Below are 24,556 nucleotides of genomic sequence, written 5' to 3'. Positions count from 1 at the left end.
GGGTAGTAGAGTCATTTTCACAATGTTGATTCTTCCAATCCAAGAACATGGTATATCTCTCCATCTATTTGTATCATCTTTAATTTCTTTCATCAGTGTCCTATAATTTTCTGCATACAGGTCTTTTGTCTCCCTAGGTAGGTTTATTCCTAGGTATTTTATTCTTTTTGTTGCAATGGTAAATGGGAGTGTTTCCATAATTTCTCTTTCAGATTTTTCATCATTAGTGTATAGGAATGCAAGAGATTTCTGTGCATTAATTTTGTATCCTGCAACTTTACCATATTCATTAATTAGCTCTAGCAGTTTTCTGGTGGCAGTTTTAGGATTCTCTATGTATAGTATCATGTCATCTGCAAACAGTGACAGCTTTACTTCTTCTTTTCTGATTTGGATTCCTTTGATTTCTTTTTCTTCTCTGATTGCTGTGGCTAACACTTCCAAAACTTTGTTGAATAATAGTGGTGAGAGTGGGCAACCTTGTCTTGTTCCTGATCTTAGTGGAAATGGTTTCAGTTTTTCACCATTGAGGACAATGTTGGCTGTGGGTTTGTCATATATGGCCTTTATTATGTTGAGGAAAGTTCCCTCTATGCCTACTTTCTGCAGGGCTTTTATCATAAATGGGTGTTGTATTTTGTCGGAAGCTTTCTCTGCATCTATTGAGATGATCATATGGTTTTTCTCCTTCAGTTTGTTAATATGATGTATCACGTTGATTGATTTGCGTATACTGAAGAATCCTTGCATTCCTGGAATAAACCCCACTTGATCATGGTGTATAATCCTTTTAATGTGCTGTTGGATTCTGTTTGCTAGTATTTTGTTGAGGATTTTTGCATCTATGTTCATCAGTGATATTGGCCTGTAGTTTTCTTTCTTTGTGACATCTTTGGTTTTGGTATCAGGGTGATGGTGGCCTCGTAGAATGAGTTGGGGAGTGTTCCTCCCTCTGCAATATTTTGGAAGAATTTGAGAAGGATAGGTGTTAGCTCTTCTCTAAATGTTTGATAGAATTCACCAGTGAAGCCATCTGGTCCTGGGCTTTTGTTTGTTGGAAGATTTTTAATCACAGTTTCAATTTCAGTGCTTGTGATTGGTCTGTTCATATTTTCTATTTCTTCCTGGTTCAGTCTCGGTAGGTTGTGCATTTCTAAGAATCTGTCCATTTCTTCCAAGTTGTCCATTTTATTGGCATAGCGTTGCTTGTAGTAATCTCTCATGATCGTTTGTATTTCTGCAGTGTCAGTGGTTACTTCTCCTTTTTCATTTCTAATTCTATTGATTTGAGTCTTCTCCCTTTTTCTCTTGATGAGTCTGGCTAATGGTTTGTCAATTTTGTTTATCTTCTCGAAGAACCAGCTTTTAGTTTCATTGCTTTTTGCTATTGTTTCCTTCATTTCTTTTTCATTTATTTCTGATCTGATCTTTATGATTTCTTTCCTTCTGCTAGCTTTGGGGTTTTTTTGCTCTTCTTTCTCTAATTGCTTTAGGTGCAAGGTTAGGTTGTTTATTCGAGATGTTTCCTGTTTCTTGATGTAGGCTTGTATTGCTATAAACTTCCCTCTTAGAACTGCTTTTGCTGCATCCCATAGGTTTTGGGTCGTCGTGTCTCCATTGTCATTTGTTTCTAGGTATTTTTTGATTTCCCCTTTGATTTCTTCAATGATCACTTCGTTATTAGGTAGTGTATTGTGTAGCCTCCATGTGTTTGTATTTTTTACAGATCTTTTCCTGTAATTGATATCTAGTCTCATAGCGTTGTGGTCGGAAAAGATACTTGATACGATTTCAGTTTTCTTAAATTTACCAAGGCTTGATTTGTGACCCAATATATGATCTATCCTGGAGAATGTTCCATGAGCACTTGAGAAAAATGTGTATTCTGTTGTTTTTGGGTGGAATGTCCTATAAATATCAATTAAGTCCATCTTGTTTAATGTATCATTTAAAGCTTGTGTTTCCTTATTTATTTTCATTTTGGATGATCTGTCCATTGGTGAAAGTGGGGTGTTAAAGTCCCCTACTATGATTGTGTTACTGTCGATTTCCCCTTTTATGGCTGTTAGTATTTGCCTTATGTATTGAGGTGCTCCTATGTTGGGTGCATAAATATTTACAATTGTTATATCTTCCTCTTGGATCGATCCCTTGATCATTATATAGTGTCCTTCTTTGTCTCTTGTAATAGTCTTTATTTTAAAGTCTATTTTGTCTGATATGAGAATTGCTACTCCAGCTTTCTTTTGATTTCCATTTGCATGGAATATCTTTTTCCATCCCCTCACTTTCAGTCTGTATGTGTCTCTAGGTCTGAAGTGGGTCCTTGTAGACAGCATATATATGGGTCTTGTTTTTGTATCCATTCAGCCAGTCTGGGTCTTTTGGTGGGAGCATTTAATCCATTTACATTTAAGGTAATTATTGATATGTATGTTCCTATTCCCATTTTCTTAAATGTTTTGGGTTTGTTATTGTAGGTCTTTTCCTTCTCTTGTGTTTCCTGCCTAGAGAAGTTCCTTTAGCATTTGTTGTAAAGCTGGTTTGGTGGTGCTGAATTCACTTAGCTTTTGCTTGTCTGTAAAGGTTTTAATTTCTCCATCAAATCTGAATGAGATCCTGCTGGGTAGAGTAACCTTGGTTGTAGGTTTTTCTCCTTCATCACTTTAAGTATATCCTGCCACTCCCTTCTGGCTTGCAGAGTTTCTGCTGAAAGATCAGCTGTTAACCTTATGGGGATTCCCTTGTGTGTTATTTGTTGTTTTTCCCTTGCTGCTTTTAATATGTTTTCTTTATATTTAATTTTTGATAGTTTGATTAATATGTGTCTTGGCGTGTTTCTCCTTGGATTTATCCTGTATGGGACTCTGTGCTTCCAGGACTTGATTAACTATTTCCTTTCCCATATTAGGGAAGTTTTCAACTATAATCTCTTCAAATATTTTCTCAGTCCCTTTCTTTTTCTCTTCTTCTTCTGGGACCCCTATAATTCGAATGTTGGTGCGTTTAATGTTGTCCCAGAGGTCTCTGAGACTGTCCTCAGTTCTTTTCATTCTTTTTTCTTTATTCTGCTCTGCAGTAGTTATTTCCACTATTTTATCTTCCAGGTCACTTATCCGTTCTTCTGCCTCAGTTATTCTGCTATTGATCCCGTCTAGAGTATTTTTAATTTCATTTATTGTGTTTTTCATCGTTGCTTGGTTCCTCTTTAGTTCTTCTACATCCTTGTTAAATGTTTCTTGCATTTTGTCTATTCTGTTTCCAAGATTTTGGATCATCTTTACTATCATTATTCTGAATTCTTTTTCAGGTAGATTGCCTATTTCCTCTTCATTTGTTAGGTCTGGTGTGTTTTGACCCTGCTCCTTCACCTGCTGTGTGTTTTTTTGTCTTCTCATTTTGCTTATCTTACTGTGTTTGGGGTCTCCTTTTCACAGGCTGCAGGTTCGTAGTTCCCGTTGTTTTTGGTATCTGTCCCCAGTGGCTAAGGTTGGTTCAACGGGTTGTGTAGGCTTCCTGGTGGAGGGGACTAGTGCCTGTGTTCTGTTGGATGAGGTTGGATCTTGTCTTTCTGGTGGGCACGTCCACGTCTGGTGGTGTGTTTTGGGGTGTCTGTGGCCTTATTATGATTTTAGGCAGCCTCTCTGCTAATGGATGGGGCTATGTTCCTGTCTCGCTAGTTGTTTGGCATAGGGTGTCCAGCACTGTAGCTTGCTGGTCGTTGAGTGAAGCTGGGTCTTGATGTTGAGATGGAGATCTCTGGGAGATTTTCACTGTTTGGTATTACGTGGAGCTGGGAGGTCTCTTGTGGACCAGTGTCCTGAAGTTGGCTCTCCCACCTCAGAGGCACAGCCCTGATGCCTGGCTGGAGCACCAAGAGCCTTTCATCCACACAGCTCAGAGTATAAGGGAGAAAAAAATAGAAAGAAAGAAAGAGGATAAAATAAAATAAAGCTATTATAATAAAAAACAAGAAAAAAAATTATTAAGAGTAAATGTATTCAGAAAAAAAATTTTTTTAATTTTTAAAGATAGATTTATTAATTTTTTATAATAAAAAATAAGAAAAAAAATTATTAAGAAAAAATTTATTTAAAAAATTTTTAATTTTTTTTAAAATAAAAAATATGAAAAAACTTACTTTAAAATATTTTTAATTTCTAAAAATAGAAAATAAGGAAAAAATTATTAAGAAAACATTTATTAGGAAAAAAAAAAAAATGGACGGACCTAACCCTAGGACTAATGGTGAAAGCAATGCTATACAGACAAAATCTCACCGAGAAGCATACACATATCCACTCACAAAAAAAGGAAAAGGGGAAAAATTAATATATCCTGCTCCCAAAGTCCACCTCTTGAATTTGGGATGATTCGTTGTCTATTCAGGTATTCAACAGATGCAGGCACATCAGGTTGTTTGTGGAGCTTTAATCCGCTGCTTCTGAGGCTGCTGGGAGAGATTTCCCCTTCTCTTCTTTGTTCGTACAGCTCCCGGGGTTCAGCTTTGGATTTGGATCCGCCTCTGCATGTAGGTCGCCTGAGGGCGTCCGTTCCCTCCCCAGACAGAACGGGCTTAAAGGAGCAGCTGCTTCGGGGGCTCTGGCTCACTCAGGCCGGGGGGAGGGAGGGGTACGGAGGAGGCGGGGCGAGCTTGCGGCGGCAGAGGCCGGCGTGACGTTGCAGCAGCCTGAGGCGCGCCATGCGTTCTCCCAGGGAAGCTGTCCCCAGACCACAGGAGCCCGGCAGCGGCGAGCTGCACCGGCTCCCGGGAGGGGGGGTGTGGAGAGTGACCTGTGCTTGCACACAGGCTTCTTGGTGGCGGCAGCAGCAGCCTTAGCGTCTCATGCCCGTCTCTGGGGTCCGCGCTGATAGCCGCTGCTCGCACCAGTCTCTGGAGTTCGTTTAGGCGGCACTCTGAATCCCCTCTCCTTGCGTGCCGCGAAACAGGCAAGAAAAAGTCTCGCCTCTTCGGCGGCTGCAGACTTTTTCTCGGGCTCCCTCCCGGCTAGCTGTGGCGCACTAACCCCCCTCAGGCTGTGTCACGCCGCCAGCCCCAGTCCTCTCCCTGCGATCTGACCGAAGCCCGAGCCTCGGCTCCCAGCCCCCGCCCGCCCCGGCGGGTGAGCAGACAAGCCTCTCGGGCTGGTGAGCGCTGCTCGGCGCCAAGCCTCCGTGCGGGAATCTCTCCGCTTTTCCCTCTGCGCCCCTGTTGCTGTGGGATCCGCGCTGATAGCCGCGGCTCGCGCCCGTCTCTGGAGTTCGTTAAGGCGGCGCTCTGAATCCCCTCTCCTTGCGCACCGCGAAACAAAGAGGCAAGAAAAAGTCTCTTGCCTTTTCAGCAGCTGCAGGCTTTTTCCCAGACTCTCTCCCGGCTAGCACCGAAGCCCGAGCCTCAGCTCCCAGCCCCGCCCACCCCGGCGGCTGAGCAGACAAGCCTCTCGGGCTGGTGAGTGCTACTCAGCACCGATCCTCCGTGCGGGAATCTCTCCGCTTTGCCCTCTGCACCCCTGTGGCTGCGCTCTCCTCCGTGGCTCCAAAGCTTCCCCCCTCTGCCACCCGCAGTCTCTGCCCACGAAGGGGCTTCCTAGTGTGTGGAAACCTTTCCTCCTTCACGGCTCCCTCTCACTGGCGCAGGTCCCGTCCCTATTCTTTTGTCTCTGTTATTTCTTTTTTCTTTTGCCCTACCCTAGTACGTGGGGATTTTCTTGCCTTTTGGGAGGTCTGACGTCTTCTGCCAGCGTTCAGTAGGTGTTCTGTAGGAGCAGTTCCACGTGTAGATGTGTTTCTACTGTATCTGTGGGAAGGAAGGTGATCTCCGCGTCTTACTCTTCCGCCATCTTGCCCTTCCTCCCTGCTGTCTCATTTTGTTTAACTTTCTGTGATTGAGGTTTCCATTCCGCAGGCTGCAGGGTAGAGGCTCTTCTTGCTTCTGCTGTCTGCCCCCTGGTGGATGAGGCTGTCTAAGAGGCTTGTGCAGGCTTCCTGGTGGGAGGGACTGGCTCCTGCCCACTGGTGGGTGGAGCTGGGTCTTGTCCCTCTGGTGGGCTGGGCCATATCACGGGGTGTGTTAAGCGGGCAGCTGTGTGCTCAGGAAGACTCTAAGCAGCCTGCCTGCTGGTGTGTGGGGCTGTGTTCCTGCCCTGTGGGCCGTTTGGCCTGAGACATCCCAGCACACAGCCAGCTCACAGGCTGTTGGGTAGGGCCAGGTCCTGGTAAGAAAATGGCAGCCTCCAGGAGAGCTCATGCTGATGAGTACTTCCCAGAAGTACCGCCACCTGTGTCTTTCTCCCTGAAGTGAACCACAGCCACCCCCTGCCTCCACAGGAGGCACTCCAATACTAGCAGATAGGTCTGGCCCAGTCTCTTATGAGATCACTGCTTTTTTCCTTGGGTCCTGGTGCACGCAAGACCTTGTGTGCACCCTCTAAGGGTGGAGTTTCTGTTTTCCCCAGTCCTGTGGGATTCCTGTGATCAAACCCCACTGGCCTTCAAAGCCAGATTCCCTGAGAGCTCCTCCTCCCGTTGCCAGACCCCCAGGCTTGGGAGCCTGTCATGGGGTTCAGAACTTTCACTCCTGTGGGAGAACATCCGTTATCTCATGTAGATACAAAAGAAAAAATATTTCACTTGTGATGAGAACTTTCAGTATCTACTCTCTTAACTTTCAAATACACTATCACAGCAGGGTTAACTATAGTCATCATGCTGTGCATTACATCCCTAGTACTTATTTTACAACTGGAAGTTTGTACCTTTTGACCAGTTCCCCCACCCTTTACCCCCTGCCTCTAGTAACCACAAATCTGATCTCTTTTTATATGAGTTTGGGTTTTGTTTTTTTTTTTCAGTTACACATACAGGTGATTTCATACAGTATTTGTCTTTCTGTCTGACTTATTTTACTTAGCAAAATGGAATCAAGGTCCATCCATGTTGTCACAAATGGTGGAATTTCCTTTCTTATGACTGAATAACATTTCATTGTATGTATATACCACATCATCTTTATCCATTCGTCTGTCAGTGGACACTTAACTATTGTTCCATATCTTGGTTATTGTAAATAATGCTGCTTTGAATATGGGGAAACAGATATCTCTTTGACATAGTGTTTTTGTTTCCCTTGTATATATTCCCAGAGATTAAATTGATGGATCATATGGTAATTCTATTTTCAATTATTTGAGGACCTTCCATATTGTTTTCCATAATGGCTGTACCAATTTATAATCCCACCAGCAGTGCACAGTGGTTTCCTTTCCTCCACATCCTTGCCAACACTTGTTACTTCTTTTTGATGATAGCCATTCTAACAGGTGTGAGATGACATCTCATTGTAGTTTTAATTTACATTTCCCTAATGATTAGTGCTGTTGAGCACCTTGTCATGTACCTGTTGGCCATTTGTATATCTTCTTTGGAAAAATGTCTCTTCAGGTCTTCTATCCATTTTTAAATTGAATTATTTGGTTTTTTGCTGTTGAGTTGTAAGCATTCTTTATATATTTTATATAGTAACCCCTTATCAGATATCTGATTTGCAAATTTTTTCTCCATTCTGTAGGTGGTTTTTTTCATTTCTTTGATCGTTTCTTTTGTGGTGCAGAAGAATTTTACTTTGATATAGTTCCACCTGTTTATTTTGGTGCTTGACTTTAGGTGTCATATCTTTCTTTTTTACTGTAGGCATTTATTGCTATGAACTTCCTCTTACAACTGTTTTCGCTGCATCCCATAAGTTTTGGTATATTGTATTTCCATTTTCATTTTTCTTAAGATTTTAAAAATTTCTCTTTTGATTTCTTTGACCCACTGGTTGGCTAGTATGATATTGCTTAATCTCCATGTATTTGTGAATTTCCCATTTTCTTCTTGTAATTGATCTCTAGTTTCATACTATCATGGTCAGAAAAGATGCTTGATATGATTTCAGTCATTTAGAATTTTCAAAGACTTGTTTTGTGGCCTAACATATGATCTATCCCAGAGAATGTTTCACGTGCGTTGGAGAAGAATGTGTATTCTGCTGCTTTGGCATAAGAGTTTTCTGTAAATGTCTGTTAAGTTATCTGGACTAACATGTAATTTAAGTCCAGTTTCCGTATTGATCTGTCTGGGTGATCTATCCACTGCTGAAAGTGGGGAATCAAAGTCCCCTACTATTTTTGTACTATTATTTCTCCCTTTAGGTCTGTTAATATTTGCTTTATATATTTAGATACTCCTATGTTAGGTGCAAAAAACTTACATAAAATTATATTCTTCTTATGAATTGACCCTTTTCTTATTGTATAATGATCTTATTTGTCTCTCATTATAGTTTTTGTCTTAAAGTCTATTTTGTCTGTTAGAAGTATAGCTACTACCCCAGCTTTCTTTAGGTTTCCATTTGTATGGAATATCTTTTCCCACCCCTTCACTGTTAAGTCTGTGTGTGTCCTTAAAGATGGAGTCTCTTGTAGGCAGCATAGTTGGGTCTTTTTTTATTTTTAATCCATCCAGCTACTCAGTGTGTTTTGATTGGAGAATTTAGTCCATTTACATTTCAAGTAATTATTTACTGATTGATAGGGTCTAAATGTTGTCATTTTGTTAATTGTTTTCTGGCTGCTTTGTAATTGCTTTGTTTCTTTCTTCTTTTCTTGCTGTCTTCCTTTGTGACTTGAGGATTTTCCCTAATAGTAGCTTAGATTTCTTTCTCTTTATGTTTTGTGTATCTGTTATAAGTTTCTGCTTTGTGGTTACCATAAGGCTTATATAAAACATATTTATAACAGCATATTTTAAGGTGATAAGTTGAAACACATATTAAAGTTCTACATTTTAACTTTCCCTTCATTTTACGTTTTTGATGTCACATTTTACATTTTTTTCCCTTGTGTATACATTAACAAATTATTGTAGTTATAGTTATTTTTACTTTTTGTTTGTCTATACCAAATGGTATATGACTTACCACCATTATAACATTAGAGTATTCTGAATTTAAATAACTATTTATCTTTACCAATGAGATTTATACTTTTCTATATGTTTTCCTGTTACTAATTAGCACCCTTTTATTGCAGCTTGAAAAAGTCCCTTTAACGGAGTGGCCTAGTGTTTAGGATTCCAGACTTTCACTGCCATGGCCTGGGTTCAATCCCTGCCTGGGGAACTGAGAACCCACAAGCTGCATGGTACAGTGCAGCCAAAAAAAAAAAAAGTCCCTGTAAAATTTTTTGTAAGGCTGTACTAATGTTGATGAACTCCTCATTCATTCAGCTTTTGCTTGTCCGGAAAGCTCTTTATCTCTCCTTCAATTCTGAAGGACAGCTTTGCTGGGTAGAGTATTTTTGGTTGCAATTTTTCTTTCAGCAGTTTGAATATATTTTGCTGTTCTCTTCTGGCCTGCAAAGTTTCTGATGAAAAATCTATTGATAGTCTTATAGGGGTTTCCTTGTACGTAACAAGTTGCTTTTCTTTTACTGCTTTTAAGAGTCTCTCAAATTAAATTTGACAGTTTAATTATAATATTTCTCAGTGTGGGTCTCTTTGGATTTACCTTAAAGTTTCTGGGCTTCTTGGATCTGAATGTCTTGTTTCTTTCCCCAGATTAGGGGAGTTTTCAGCCATTATTTCTTTGTATAAGCTTTCTGCCACTTTCTCCCTTCTCCTTCTGGGATCCCTATAATGTGAATATTGGCCCACTTGATGGAGTCCTTTAAGTCATCTTCACTTTTCTCATTGTTTTTTTCTTTTTGCTCTTCTGTTTGGATGAATTCCATTGCCCTAAGTTGGCTGATGCTTTCTCTTGCGTCACCTAGTCTGCTGTTGAACTCCATTATTGTATTCTTTTTTTTTTAAATTTATTTATTTATTTTTGGCTGCATTGGGTCTTTGTTGCTGCGCGCAGGTTTTCTCTAGTTGCGGTGAGCAAGGGCTACGCTTCATTGTGGTGTGTGGGCTTCTCACTGCGGTGGCTTCTCCCGCTGCAGAGCACAGGCTCCAGGCACGCGGGCTTCAGTAGGTTGTGGCATGCGGGCTCCAGAGCGCGGCTCAGCAGCTGTGGTGCACAGGCCTAGCTGCTCCGTGGCATGTGGGATCCTCTGGGACCAGGTCTCGAACCCGTGTCCCCTGCATTGGCAGGCAGACTCTCAACCTCCTTTATTGTATTCTTTAGCTCTGTGATTTGTTTGGTACTTAAAATTTTTTTTTATTATTTTTTAAAAATATTTTTTGATGTTTGGTACTTTCTTATATTTTCTCTTCGTTAAAATTCTCACTTTGTTGAAATTCTCATTGTTCTCCTGACCTCAGTGAGCATCTTTATGACCATTATTTTGAACTCTTTATCAAGTAAATCCTTTATCCATTTCATCAAGATCTGTTTCTTGAGTTTTATCTTGTTCTTTTGTTTGGACATATTCTTCTGTTTCTTCGTTTTCCTGACTTTGTGTTGGTTTCTGTGCATTAGGTAAAAAACAGCCACTCTCCCAGTCTTGAAGGAGTAGTCTTGCATAGGAGATGACTCTTATCACTCAGCCCATCCCTAGCTCTTGGTTGGCTCTCAAATCTTTGTGTTTGTCCAAACCATTTTCTTCATTCTTAATGGCTACTAGTAGATTAAGGTGTGCCACAACCCTTTTTGATGTGGGTTTTTTCTCATGTGTCACTGAGCTAGTGTCTGGATTCCTTTCAGAGGGAATTATTCCATATTTAGTGTAGGTTTCAGTGTCTGTGGGAGGAGGTGAGTTCAGGAGCCTCTATTTTGCCATCTTGAACTGGACCGTCTCATCCCTGTCTTTATACTTTAATAGCGTTGTGTTACTTGTCTAAATATACTATTGTTTTATGTTTTTTTAATATACATAGATATATATTCTGTAACTTTCTTCTTTTTTCTGTTAACATTGTTTTAAAAATCTATGTTGATACGTCCAGTTCTTCATTTTAACTACTGCATAGCTGAGTTCATACAGTGTACCCCATTTGTATGAGTATGTATTTTTACTTATGTATATATATGTGTCCCCCCCCATTGCAGGACATATAGATTGTTTCCAGATTTCATAACTGCAAACAGTTCTGCAATGAACAACCTGTAATATGTGCAGAAGTTTCTCTAGGATCTATACTAGAATTGCTAGACTGAGGAGTTTACACTTTTTCACCATTGCCAAATTCCCCTCCAAAGTGATTGCACCAGTTTGTACTCATATCAGCAGTGCATGACAGTTTCTGGTTTGCCACATCCTTGCAGATGTTTCCTACTGTTTGTTCAAATAATTATCCTGTCTTCCACCAACTAAAATTGTGCATGTTTTCCATTCACTTTTATCGACTTTGGTCATCCCTTGTTTCTCTAGAAGCAGTCCATTTCTCATCCAAAATTTCCTTAACTTTTCAGTTTTGTTTTGTTTTGTTTACTCCAAGAGTACTTTTTCCTTCTCTTGATTATTTCATCTCTTTTCCCTTAAATTTGGCTCAGGTAATCTCTAGGAACCCTCATCCAGTAACCTACATGTTTCCCTGACATGTACATTGTATCCCATCTTACAAACACATTGTAAGTTAAAATGTTATTTTTATTGGCTCTTCAGTTTCTAAAGAAGAATACATTGTGGACATAGTAAAAGTGTTATTAAAACATCATTTAAAATAGATCATGCAAGTCAGTTTTACTTAACATCTTTAAGTTTTAAATGAATTTGAAAGATTTGAATTAAAAGAGTGAAGAGAAAAATAAAAGCTCAGGGACATTTTAATTTTCTGGGAAAATTTATTTAGAAGGGTATCAAACAAATGTCCTTGACCTTAGAGCTATATTGAATTATTTGCTTTTCCAAAAAGGCATGGAGTCCCCCTCTTCACAATTAGCAGATTCCTGAGCATATTTATAAACGATGGAACATAAAAAGGTTTGTGGAGGGAAGTAATTCATTAGATCTCTTAGGCAGTATGGAATTAGGAGGGCTAGATTGCTAAGTAGGGAAGAACAGGACTGCTTAAAAATGCTAAACTACAGTAACCTTTGCGTATAAGCATTCTGCTTTATAAGGATGTGTATATGTACTTACAGCCCCCTCCTCAGGACCTAGATAGGTAAAAGGATAGCAGACATACAGTGCAGATGGCTTTTTCTCCTCCACCACCACGAGTACTAAGTATAGGGCTTTGTGTGCAGCAGGCATTCCACATGTTGCTCCATTTTCAACCCAAAATTGAATATAGAACCTTAGTACTTCTTTGAGACATTTTGAGTACACATTATGTGCATTTGTCCGTTTGCTTGGTGTGATTAAACATATAAACAAACAGAAATTAGTTATAGGAGAGAGTACATTTAGCACATCCATAGTCTCTTTGGATTTGGTAACAGTCAACTATTTGGTGCCCACTTAACATTTCTGAGTGTCAGAAACTGATGGTACATTTCTCTCTTGTATTGTAGGACTTGCCATGCATAGAAAGCCACCCTCCAGATCTCATTCACTTTCTCCATCTCCAATTAACAAAAACAAACAGTTCCATATGGAGAGAAAAAGGCAGCGAAAGCCAAAAGAAACAGATATCCGCCGATTTCAAGCAAAGGTATATCCCATCTCTTGACCGCCATTGGGCAGCAGGCATTACCATTTACCCTTAGCCAAATGCTACAGTGAACATGCTGTTGACTAAAGGCTTAAAATGCATTTAATATTCTTGAGCTGAGTGGATGACAAAATTATGTGACATAGCTTTTACGTCCCCCATTAGGGAACATAAAACTTGTACTCATGAAACTCTTAAGAAAACTAACCTTATTAGATATAGCTTAGTCAGTACTCTAGTGGGTTAAGAAAGTATATCAGTGTAGACAGGCATTTTCAGAGAGAGCTTTAGAAATGAAGAGAATTTGAGGTGGATTAAATGTGACTAGCCATTTGAATTACAGATAGGATGAAAATGCCCAAACAGGAATGAGACCCCTCCTGTTAGGGTTCAACAGGAGAATGTATGATTACTAAGGAAGACTTTCTCCTGTGGAATAGGGATTTTGAAATGTAGCATAAATTTAGAACACTTAAGTTGTTTGCTACAGTATGTTTTATGATGGTGAAAACAAACTAATTTAGATGTCTTACAATAACATGTAACTTCAACTCACACATGTAACTTCCACTCAAGTGTGTATCAAAATAATTACAGAAACTGTGAGAACAAAAAGAATACATTATGTAAAGTTGTGTTTTATGTCCCAATTACATATCTGTTAAATAATGTATATTTAATGATATATATAGCCTGAAAGGAACTTTAAAAAAGTGAATGGAATGGCAGAATCTTAGATTGATTTTTTTCCTTCATTTGTATGTTTTTAATAACTATAATATCATATGGCCTTTTCCCCTGTAGGCAATAACTGAAGCATTTGAAAAGGAACTAAGAAGAAATAAAGTTCAAGAGAATATTGGACCTCTAGGAATAAATGACAAGGAGGAAACAGTGGGTAAAAGTCTCTACTGTAATAAATGCCATTTGATCAGATCAGTGGAAAGTACAGAGATGATGTTTTTAAAAGGAAAAAAATCAACAGGGCCTTAATCGTTATTAGCCCCTTAGAAAAAAGCAGAATTTCATTTCATGATATGGGATTTTCTTTTATTCATAGGTAGGCAAGTTGCTAAAATGTGGCAAGACATGGTACCAAAAACTAGTATTTTTCCCTCCTGCCTAAAACTTCCATCAGTTTTTAAGGGCTTCTATTGCTTATCAGTTCACCAAGGCTTTAAAAGATAGTCTAGGCTGACAAGTTAAAGAGGGAGAGTAAAAGAAGACAGGAAATCCCAGTTGCTCCATGCCTGGTTGGAAGACACTCAAAGCATAAGTTTTCGTTGCCTTTCAAAAGAATAGTTACAGAAGCTAAATGAAAGCATGGAGACAATGCTTATGCTAAAATGTTCATAAACAAAACATAATATAGCATACAGTGTGGTTATAACTAAACATCGTTTAAGAACTTTTTTAATCTACGTGGAAAAGGTTGTCAAAAGAAGCAAGCACATCAGAACATCATTAGTAGTTGTATTTAGGGTGTGGGGCTATGGCAACTATGAAACTTGAAAAAGATTCAGTGCTTTTTCAAATTCCAAAGGATGCCAGAAACTAAAGAGGCATTTAACTTAGAGTAGGTAAATAACCAGACTGTAGAAATTTTTTTTTAATTAATTAATTTATTTATTTTTGGCTGTGTTGGGTCTTCGTTGTGGTGTGGGACTTCTCTTGTTGTGGAGCATGGGCTGTAGGTGCATGGGCTTCAGTAGTTGTGGCACACGGGCTCAGTAGTTGGTGGCTCTCAGCTCTAGAGCACAGGCTCAGTAGTTGTGGCACATGGGCTTAGTTGCTCTGTGGCATGTGGTATCTTCCTGGACCGGGACTCGAACCCGTGTCCCCTGCATTGGCAGGCAGATTCTTAACCACTGTGCCACCAGGGAAGTCCCCAGACTGTAGAAATTTGAAGTCAGGTGGTTTGGCTGGGGATTATGTTAGCTATTTTGGTCCCTATGTAATATTTAAGATGATGTATGAAAGAGTTATTAGACTTCTCATTTCTATTCTGTTTTATATCTGCTCCTAAGGAAAAAATATACAGAGAAACTGTTCATAAAGGAACTCCAAAACGTAGTCAGCCCTGGAAGATTTACTCTAGAAAAACCACAACTCCAGGTCCAAGAGGTGGCTTGCCAAAGCCAAATAAAGCAGTTCCAAGTAAGAACCACAAAATTGTACTTTATGGAAAACTGGCATCCTTTGAAAGTGTGTGGTATATGCCAAGGACACAGCACTGAGAACCAGCATCTACCAGTTAGCTGGAGAAAGTTCCCTCTTCTCTCACTGCCATATGCTAGATTTCTGTAAAGAGAGATCAAACTCTTAAATGAGGCATTTCTCTAAAACTCTTAAATATATACCAGTATATTGGCACCGAAGGAATGTGATGGCTGTGACCAGCTGTTCCAGCTTTAGCTTCACTCTGCTCACTCGTGCTGGTTGTCTTTTGTTTCTGGGAAGTTGGTAGAACCAAAGGGATGCTCCAAAGCAAGCAGAGGGCCTGTCCAGCTCCTGTTATATTGACAGTTGGTGCCAGGGTACAGTTTCAAAGACCACTGGCCTTCCAACTATATCCCATCAGAAAGAGACTTAGACTCCTCAGCCCTGCTGGGAGGCAGTTTGACCACACACACAGCATCCACCCCAGGCGCTGAATCAGCTGAGCAGTTAGGATGGACTTCACAAAACCAGCATGTCATCAGTCAGAAATGTTGAGGTTATTTTCATCCTTACTAGTAATTGGCTATCCCAATCAGAGAAGGAATGTAAAAGTAATAACACACTTTTAGAATTGTTCTTTTCAGGCTCAGAACCACATCACTTAGATAAGCTTTGATCTCCCAGGAAGGTGGGATGAGATTTCTTCTTAAAAGCTGTCAGCAAGTTTCTCAGATTAAGAGCATCTTTTTTTTTTTTTTTTACCTTGCAGTGAAAGTGAATGAACACAGTCTCCTGCCCCTGATGCTGGAGCAGTTTCCATTTCTCTATGTTTCTGGTCAAACACTAAGCAAAATGTGGAAACAGCAAATTGCACAGGTTGAACAGCTCAGAAAAGATGCATATAGAGAAAATCGATCAAAGAAGAAACTCCAGGATGAAGTAAGATAACTGTCAATTAAGCATAAGAATAGAAACCAAAAAGGGGCAGAGCTTATCCTTGATAATCTAGTGAATAGAATTATTAACCTTGTTTCCTTGTATCCCACTTAAAGATAGAAGAAGCCTTGAGAAGGCACGACCTCCTTACTGTGCTTATCAAGAAAGAATATGAACATAACAAGAGACTGGTAAGTTATATTAATTACTTTTATTTGTACCAGCTGGGCAATATCCCCACTGACTCATACCTCTTACACTTACCTGTGGAAGCATTTAGGTCTCTAACCAAAATTGATGAGAGGGTAAGGTGCTAGTTACTTCATATACACAGTTTCATTTAGTCTTTACAGTAACATAATAGAAATGTTTTCTATGAAATGGAAAACCTGAAGCTTTGAGATGTTAACTTGCCCTGGGTCCCACCATAATCAGCAAGGGCAAGGTTGAGATTTTAATCCAGGTCTGTCTCTACCTCCAAGCCTCTTCGAGGTACCAGGTGGTTATAACTTAGTGTTTTTTGTCCTCTCCCTTCTTTCTCAGGTCCCAAATAGAAAGCTGAGGTTGTCTGTGCCTCCATTATAATTTGGACTGAGAATCGTACATAGTACAACATTATCCTCTGAGTATCATGAAGGGGGAGGACAAAGATCAAAGACAATAAGCCAGAGGAGGAAACTTGAATATAGAGATAAGCAATGAGAACTATAATTCTAAGCAGTTCCAGAGAAAGAAGGGGAAGCCATCAGGAACTGCATGTGGGACTCTGGTGTGGGGGAAAAGAAAACAAGTATCTGGACACCTAGTTGAAGGCTTTGTGTACATGACTTCATTTCACCCTCACTACTTTGCTAAGATATCACCTAATTTCCTTAGTTTCGATGTAGATACTTTTGTTAACTCAAGCTCTGCTTGAACATCTTTGAGGGTGCCAGTTTTCTACTTAAGCAGGCATCTGGGTATGGCTTAGACGACTCCCTGGTGAAATGGGGAGATGAGATTCTCAGTCCCTGAGGGTTGTTGCTGCTCTCTACAGCCTTGGGGGCTTATTGGGGCAGCTCTTTTTTTTTTTTTGGCTGCGCAGCATATAGGATCTTAGTTCCCTGACCAGGGATTGAACCCGCACCCCCTGCAGTGGGAGTGTGGAGTCCTAACCACGGGACTGTGGGGCAGCTCTTCTGACTGAGGTGATGAACCTGCTAAAGGCTAAAGGATTTCTGGGGACGGACAGGCCTTCACACTCTCTGCCCAGCCGGCAGGCTGCTGGCCCTCCATACCCGGCTTACTGCCTGAAGACATGGTGCTGGGGAGGGGGACAGATGAGAGCACCAGAGTCTGTCTTCCTCTTGTCCTCACCTCTTTTTCCCCTTCCCTTTCGTAGCAAGACTTCAAGGACCGCATTCATAGGCAGAAGTTGACCCAATCAAAGATAAAAGAAAATCGGCAGCAGATTGTTCGTGCCCGAAAATATTATGATGATTATAGAGTTCAGTTGCGCTCAAAAATGATGAGAATGAGGACCCGGGAAGAAATGGTAAATATTGCTTTTCTGTCCAATCCAGTTAAGAAGGTAAATTTTGTCTGTTACCTTTTAGGACCACCTTCTTTGTGACTCTTGTCCCAACGTGAATCCAAAATCCAAACGCAAGTCCAAAATGCTGGCTAGAGTTCAGACTTGCCCACACCTCATTTTATTACCCCCATAGTGCATCCCAGTCGACTCTGTCTCTACTGCCCTTGTCTTTTTTTTTTTTAATTGTAGTTGGTTTACAGTGTTGTGTTAATTACTGCTATACAGCGAAGTGATTCATATATATATGAATATAATATATATATTATACATATATATACATGTATATATATTATACATATATATACACATTTTTTATATATTCTTTTCCATTATGGTTTATCGTAGCATACTGAATATAGTTCTCTGTGCTATACAGTAGGACCTTGTTGTTTATCCATCCTATATATAGAAGCTTGCATCTGCTAACCCCAATGTCCCACTCCATCCTTCCCCCAACCCCCTCCCTCAACCCTCTCTCCTTTGGCAGCCACCAGTCTGTTCTCTATGTCTGTGAGTCTGTTTCTGTTTGGTAGATAGGTTCATTTGTGTCATATTTTAGACTCCACAGATAAGTGGTATCTTATGGTATTTGTCCTTCTGACTTCACTTAGTATGATAATCACTAATTGCATCCATGTTGCTGCAAATGGCATTATTTTGTTCTTTTTTATGGCTGAGTAATATTCCATTGTATATAAATACCACATCTTTATCCATTCATCTGTTGATGGACATTTAGGTTGTTTCCATGTCTTGTTTATTGTGAATAGTGCTGCAGTGAACACAGGGGTTCATGTATCTTTTCAAATTAGTTTTGTCCGGATATATGCCTGGGAGTGCAATTGCTGGATCATATGGTAATTCTGATTTTAGTTTTTCTGAGGAACCGCCATACTGTTTTCCATAGTGGGTGCACCAACTTACATTCCCACCAACAGTGTAGGAGGGTTCCCGTTTCACCACACCCTCTCCAGCATTTATTTGTAGACTTTCTAATGATGGCCATTCTGACTGGTGTGAGGTGATACCTCATTGTAGTTTTGATTTGCATTTCTCTAATAATTAGCGAAGTTGAGCATCTTTTCATGTGCCTCTTCATCTGTATTTCTCTACTGCCCTTATCTTAATGTGAGGTCTTAATTCCCTCTGACCTCCCAAGTGTCGGTACTTCTCCAGGACACCTGCTTTAGGGGTTTGGGAGCATGTTGTAAGAGACAGGAATTTAAGGTGTGATTAGATGACCTCGGATTCCACTCAAAACCAGGAAGATAATGTAGGACAGATATGCTGTGAGATCTTTCCACTAGGTAGCTTGGGATTCCAAACTAGCAATAAATTTCATCTCTAGAGTAAAACATTAAGGTAATTATACTTAACGGGACTAAATACTCTGAAGTGGGTCATACTATTATCCTCATTTCTAGAGGATACTACTAAGGCTTTGAGAGGTTAAGTAACTTGACACTAAGGCAATACTGCCGGCTGATGAATGCATGACTGTACTTTAGTAAGAATTCTTGATCAATCAGTGGAGGACAAGTGAGCATATCTGAATCCTTTGAACAATTTGTGTACCTGTGGCCTAGTTAGATGATAACCACATGGCCCTCAGTTATGCACGAGTGTACATGCAGCGTTTGTTTCTACTCTAGGGTTCTTTTTCCATATACATGGCTGCTTGAGAGTTCTTTTCTGAAAGTAGTAAAGACTCTTTGGGATACAGGAAAAGATGCTGAATACCATTAGTCATTTAAGAAATACAAATCAGACCCACAATGAGATAAACTCTCACCCACTAAGATGGCTAAAATAAAAAAGTGCTGGCAAGGATGTAGAGAAGTTAGAACACACATGCAGGGCTGGTGGGGTTATAAAATGGTGCAACCACTTTGAAATACAGTCTGGCAGTTCTTCAAAAGGTTAAACATATGATTCAGCACTTCTACTCCTAGGTAACTATACACAGATGTTCACAGCAGCACTATTTATAACAGCCAAGAAGAGAAAACAACGTCTACCAGTTGGTGAATTGATAAAGTGTGATATATCCATACAGTAGAGTATTATGTGGCTATGAAAAAAAGAATTTCATAGTGATTCATGCTATAATATAGATGAACCTTGAAAAATTATGCTAAGTGAAAGAAGCCAGATACAAAAGGCCACATACTATATGATATCATTTATATGAAATGTCCAGAATAGGTAAATCTGTAGGCATAGAAAGTGGAGTAGTGATTGCGAGGGGGAGGGAGAGTGGCTGCTAATGGTTATGGGGTTTCTTTTTGGAGTGAAGAAAATGTTCTGCAGTTAGCAGTGATGGTTGCACAACTCTGAATATAGTAAAATCTACTGATTTATACATCTTACAAGGGTGAAGTTTATAGTATGTGAATTATATCTCAATAAAGCTGTTACTTTATACTGACTGTATTTCACAAAGATTTTTTACATACCTCTAGTTGGGCAGAATTTTATTCCTCCATGAAAATTCACCATAACTTTATTTTTCTGACTAAATAACTGGCAGATATTTAGGAAACTGTTTGAAGAAGGTTTACAAATTCAAAAGCAAAGATTACGAGACCTGAGAAACTATGCCAAAGAAAAGCGAGATGAACAAAAGAGACAGCACCAAAATGAACTGGACTCAATGGAGAACTACTATAAAGACCAGGTGGGTTCACTGCTGCTAGTTTACATTCTGACGTGCTTAATCCTGACTGCCCGGTGTCAGACATCAGCTTAGTCTGCTGAACAAGTAAGCCTCCACATATTAATTCGGAACTTGTCACTATACAGGTTGGACTGACTGAAATTTAAGGTAAAATAAGCTAGTGCTTGACCACAGTACAGAATATTGCCCTGTTTCCATTAAAATAAAGATTTTAAGCCTATGAACATAAGAATTGTTACATTTAGACTACAGACAAATAATGAGGTTTTTTTTTCTTCCCTGTAAACAGTTTTCATTGCTGGCAGAAGCCATATCACAGGAACGTCAAGAGCTCAAAGCCAGAGAGAAATCCCAGGCCCAGGTAATAATTAACAAGATAGAAATCATTTATGTACATTTTTAAGAAATAGAAAACAACTGTATACACTTTTTAAGGGGAATGGAGAGGATACTAATAAGATCGATCTACGATTCAAAACATGTATTCTGATTTTAACTTTACCTGTTCATGTCTCTGTAAGAGCTGCTGCGAAATTATTAAAATTACTGCAGAAGCTTGATGAGCAGGAAGGTGGAGAGGGAATAAAAATACATGAGGGCCTGGATCAATGTTGTGAATAGCAGGATGACATGAATTCTCTTTCAGATGTTGTATAAGGTGAAGAGGGAACTGAGATCTAAGATGGAGAAGGAAATTCAACAGCTGCAGTACATGATAACACAGAATGACGACGACGCTTTCTTCCGGGAACTGGAAGCTGAGCGCTTTGAATCTCGGCTTCATCTGGCTTCCTTTCAGTATAGTAAAAATCCCTTCCTATGAGGCCAGACTTCTAAGTGTGGACTTCACTGGCTCAATTCTAGCTCTGCCCTGGTAAACAATCTAACCCAGAAGAATCATTTCTAAATAACTTATCTATATACTGACTCTAATACTTTTTATGAAATAACTTTGAAAATAAAAATTGTTTTCTTAGTTTATTGCTTTGAATTTATGACCTAAAAGTTTAAAAGAGGTGCACGAAAGCAATTGAGCAGCCAGCTCCTGAAGCCTATTGCTGTAGGTGAACAAAAACAGTAAAAAAAATAGCACTTGAGGACCCCAAAAAAAGATCTCTAAATCAGAAAAGAGCTAAAGTGTGGGCTTGTCATTAGAGGTGGGATTTACTTAGGGTTAAACCTTAAAGAAAGATACGATGGTTAAGTGTGTGTAACTTTTTCACATGGAGGCTAGAAGATGAGAATTTATGCATTATGGCTTCTGTCAGTCAGTTGGGAGGGGCAACAGGTGTAAGGCCCTTGGTGCTCAAAAGAGCACTAGTGATTGCAGGTGGGAAGGAGGCATAATGGACTTGAAGTGGGCAAGAGTACACCAACCTTATTTCTAGTATGGGGGCAGATGAGGAAGAAGAAAAACCCGCTCAAGGGTGGTGTCCTTCCTGGAGAGGAGGGCTTCAGTGAAGGCCAGGAGCTGGAGGGAGGCTTCAGAGCAACTGAGCATATGGGGAGTTAGTTAGTTAGTTAGTTAGTTACTGATCAAAGCCAGAGAATGGCAGAGGGCACCAGAAAAGAATTGGAAGGGAGGTTCCCATTAGGGCATATAGGGAATAACAAATATGAACAATAATAGAGGCCAGGAGGCATGATGGGGTGGGATCTAATTATCCTGCAGGAAAGAGTAGGCAGCTGTATCCAGTGCTGTGGTCCCAAGTGCTGCCCTTTGGGAATGGCAGCTGACAGTGTAGGGCCTGTAGGCAGGCAGGGGTTTCCTGGGTTAAAGACTTGGAAGATGGCCAAATTTGGAGCATCATAGAGGAGAGACATGCAGATAGCTGCAATATATATATAGTGACAAGTCAGTCAATCAGTGCAGGTGAATGGACAGGATGGGGGAAATGCACAAGAGCTAGAACATAAGTTCTAAAAATGTTTGTTTGTTAGAGAAAAATGATAAAGAATTCTAGATAGAAAGATATACACACTAGGGACTTCTTCCCTGGTGGCACAGTGGTTAAGAATCTGCCTGCCAGTGCAGGGTACATGGGTTTGATCCCTGGTCCAGGGAGATCCCACATGCCGCAGAGCAACTAAGCCCGTATGCCGCAACTACTGAGCCTGCACTCTAGAGCCCACGAACCACAACTACTGAAGCCCATGCACCTAGAGCCCATGCTCCACAAGAGAAGCCACTGCAATGAGAAGCCTGCGCACTGCAACAAAGAGTAGCCCCCGCTCGCCGCAACTAGAGAAAGCCCACGCGCAGCAATGAAGACCTAACGCAGCCAAAAATAAAAAAAATATATATCCTTGGGTAAAATGAGCAAATCTTTAAAAAGCTATGGTATGAATGGGTATCATATATATAATGCAGTATAATCAGTACAATATAGGAAAGCTCTGGAAGAACAGTCCCCAGGTGTGACTCTGGTAGATTATATAAACTTTCACTCTGCTTAATATACTATTTGAATTTGCTATACAGGCATCATTACACTTGTTTTATTGTTTTTTTTAATGTTTTAGGAGGACTCTTCTGCTAGCTCTTTACCAAACTAATTAACTGGGAATAACCAAAAAGAAGAATAAGTGAGGGAATTTACCAGGAAAGGGATGGGACTGCCAAGCAAAGATCAAAGAATAGGAGAGGAAACAAAAATAAAAGATGCCAGTGCATTTTTGAAAAATAGAAAAAAATGAAGTGGTAACTAACTCAGCAAGTGGAGGGGTGTTGCTATCCAAGTACCAGTGGAGAGAGGATCGTATGTGAAGCCAGTTTGCCCAGAAGAACCCGGGAAAAGCACATCATAGTCATGCATTTGAAAAGTTATTTAGAACTATAACTTAACTATAACTGTATAGGGTGGGGGTGGAGGTGTCACAGAATGAGGTGGTTGGTGTGAGAACTAAATCTTCAAATATCCCCCTACCCCACCCCCCAAAAAAACCAGACTCTAAAATTAATGAAGTGCACTATTAACCATATCATTTAGAAATGCGGAAATACCAGAAGAGCTGACGGTTTAGGAATAGTAGCTTCTGGAAAACAAGACTAGGGATGAGGGGAAAGGGTGATGAAGAGTCACCCTCCCCCAGTTTTAATGATATAATATATACTTTAAACTTACACAGTTTTATATATCAATGATTTGATAAATGTACATGAAATGATTCAAGTTTAGTTAACATCTCTTACCTTACACAGATTTTTTTTAACTTGTAATGAGAACTACGGTTTTTTTTTAAAACTATGTATGTCTAGCTGTGTATATGCATTACTATATCACGTGGGACACTGGAGAAATTACCTGCATTTCCTATAAAATGTAAGCAGGAAAAGAGAGAACCCGTGTTAAGGTAAGGCAGGAGAATAGAGCCTTTAGTGAGGGAACTAAGGGTGTAGGGGAAATTTATTCACAATGGAAAGAGGCGTCACACTGAAAAACGGTTAGGGGGAGTCTGCAATGGGAGAAAGAGACAGGCAGGGCAGACAGAAGATGATGTCATTAAGAGAAATGGTATAAAGAAAGAATCCAAAATTGGGGTTTAAGCTGCAGCTTATAATCTATTAGATCCCAAATCCAGACATGCTGAAAACATGTTTTATCTGGCATTTCAAGCCATTTGAACCATTACCCAGAATTTGATTGATGTGACCAGTTTCTTCTTATCTTAAAAAAAAAAAAAACATTAAATTTGAACTGCATTTAAAACTTTGCCCCCTGAAGAACAAAGCTGGAGGCATGAGGCTCCCTGGTTTCAAACTATATTACAAAGCTATAGTACTCAAAACAGCATGGTATTGGCAAAAAGACACATAAATTAATGGGACAGAACAGAGAGCCCAAAATAAACCCACGAATATATAATCAATGACAAGTGAGCCAAGAATATACAACAGGGAAAGGACAGTCTCTTTAATAAATACAGTTGGGAAAACTGAACAGCCACATGCAAAAGAATGATGCTGGACCACTGTCTTAACCATACACAAATAATTAACTCGGAATGGATTAAGACTTTTAAGACCTGGAACCATAAAACTCCTAGAAGAAAAAAGCGGTAAGCTCACTGACATCAGTCCTGGCAATGATTCTTTTTGGACTTGACACCAAAAGCAAAAATCAACAAGTGGGACTACATCAAACCAAAAAGCTCTGCACAGCAAAGCAAACCATCAACAAAATGAAAAGGCAACCACTGAATGGGGGAAAATATTTGCAAATCAGACATAAGGGATTAATATCTAAAATACATAAACCACACATATAACTCAACAGCAAACAATCTAATCATAAAATGGGCAGAGGAACTGAATAGATGCTTTTCCAAAGAAGATATACTGAGGGTCAAGAGGTACATGAAAAGGTGCTCAACAACACTAATCAGCAGGGAAATGCAAAACAAAACCACATATCAAAATCACAATGAGAGATCATCTCATAACCCTTTGGCTGGCTGTTACCAAAAAGTTAAGAAGTGTTGACAAATACATAGAGAAAAGGGAACCCTGGTGCACTGTTGGTGGGAATATAAATTGGTGCAGCCACTGTGGAGGTTCCTCAAGAAATTAAAAACAGACCTAACATATGACTCAGCAATTTCACTTCTGGGTATTTATCTGAAGAAAATGAAAA

General features: G+C 39.8%; 1 protein-coding gene across 7 annotated transcripts in view; it reads left to right on the top strand.

Moving 5' to 3' along the window:
• The window catches only part of CEP95 (centrosomal protein 95), a 72,340-nt gene extending 51,437 nt beyond the window's left edge, over window positions 1-20,903 (top strand). For all 7 annotated transcript variants that reach the window (XM_082442035.1, XM_082442031.1, XM_082442030.1 and 4 more), the window contains 9 exons: window positions 12,437-12,576; window positions 13,381-13,470; window positions 14,604-14,733; window positions 15,506-15,675; window positions 15,789-15,863; window positions 17,054-17,206; window positions 19,776-19,922; window positions 20,212-20,283; window positions 20,569-20,903. In XM_082442035.1, the coding sequence (XP_082298161.1) occupies window positions 12,437-12,576; window positions 13,381-13,470; window positions 14,604-14,733; window positions 15,506-15,675; window positions 15,789-15,863; window positions 17,054-17,206; window positions 19,776-19,922; window positions 20,212-20,283; window positions 20,569-20,745 (1,154 nt within the window). In that variant the 3' untranslated portion in view covers window positions 20,746-20,903. The remainder of the gene's footprint in view (window positions 1-12,436; window positions 12,577-13,380; window positions 13,471-14,603; window positions 14,734-15,505; window positions 15,676-15,788; window positions 15,864-17,053; window positions 17,207-19,775; window positions 19,923-20,211; window positions 20,284-20,568) is intronic.
• The last annotated feature ends 3,653 nt before the right edge of the window (window positions 20,904-24,556 follow it).

This window comes from Balaenoptera physalus (genome assembly GCF_965194825.1).
Source record: "Balaenoptera physalus genome assembly, chromosome: 20".
NCBI lineage: Eukaryota > Metazoa > Chordata > Mammalia > Artiodactyla > Balaenopteridae > Balaenoptera > Balaenoptera physalus.
The sequence above is the reverse complement of the archived record's forward strand: the minus strand, read 5'-3'. Positions and strand labels throughout refer to the sequence as shown.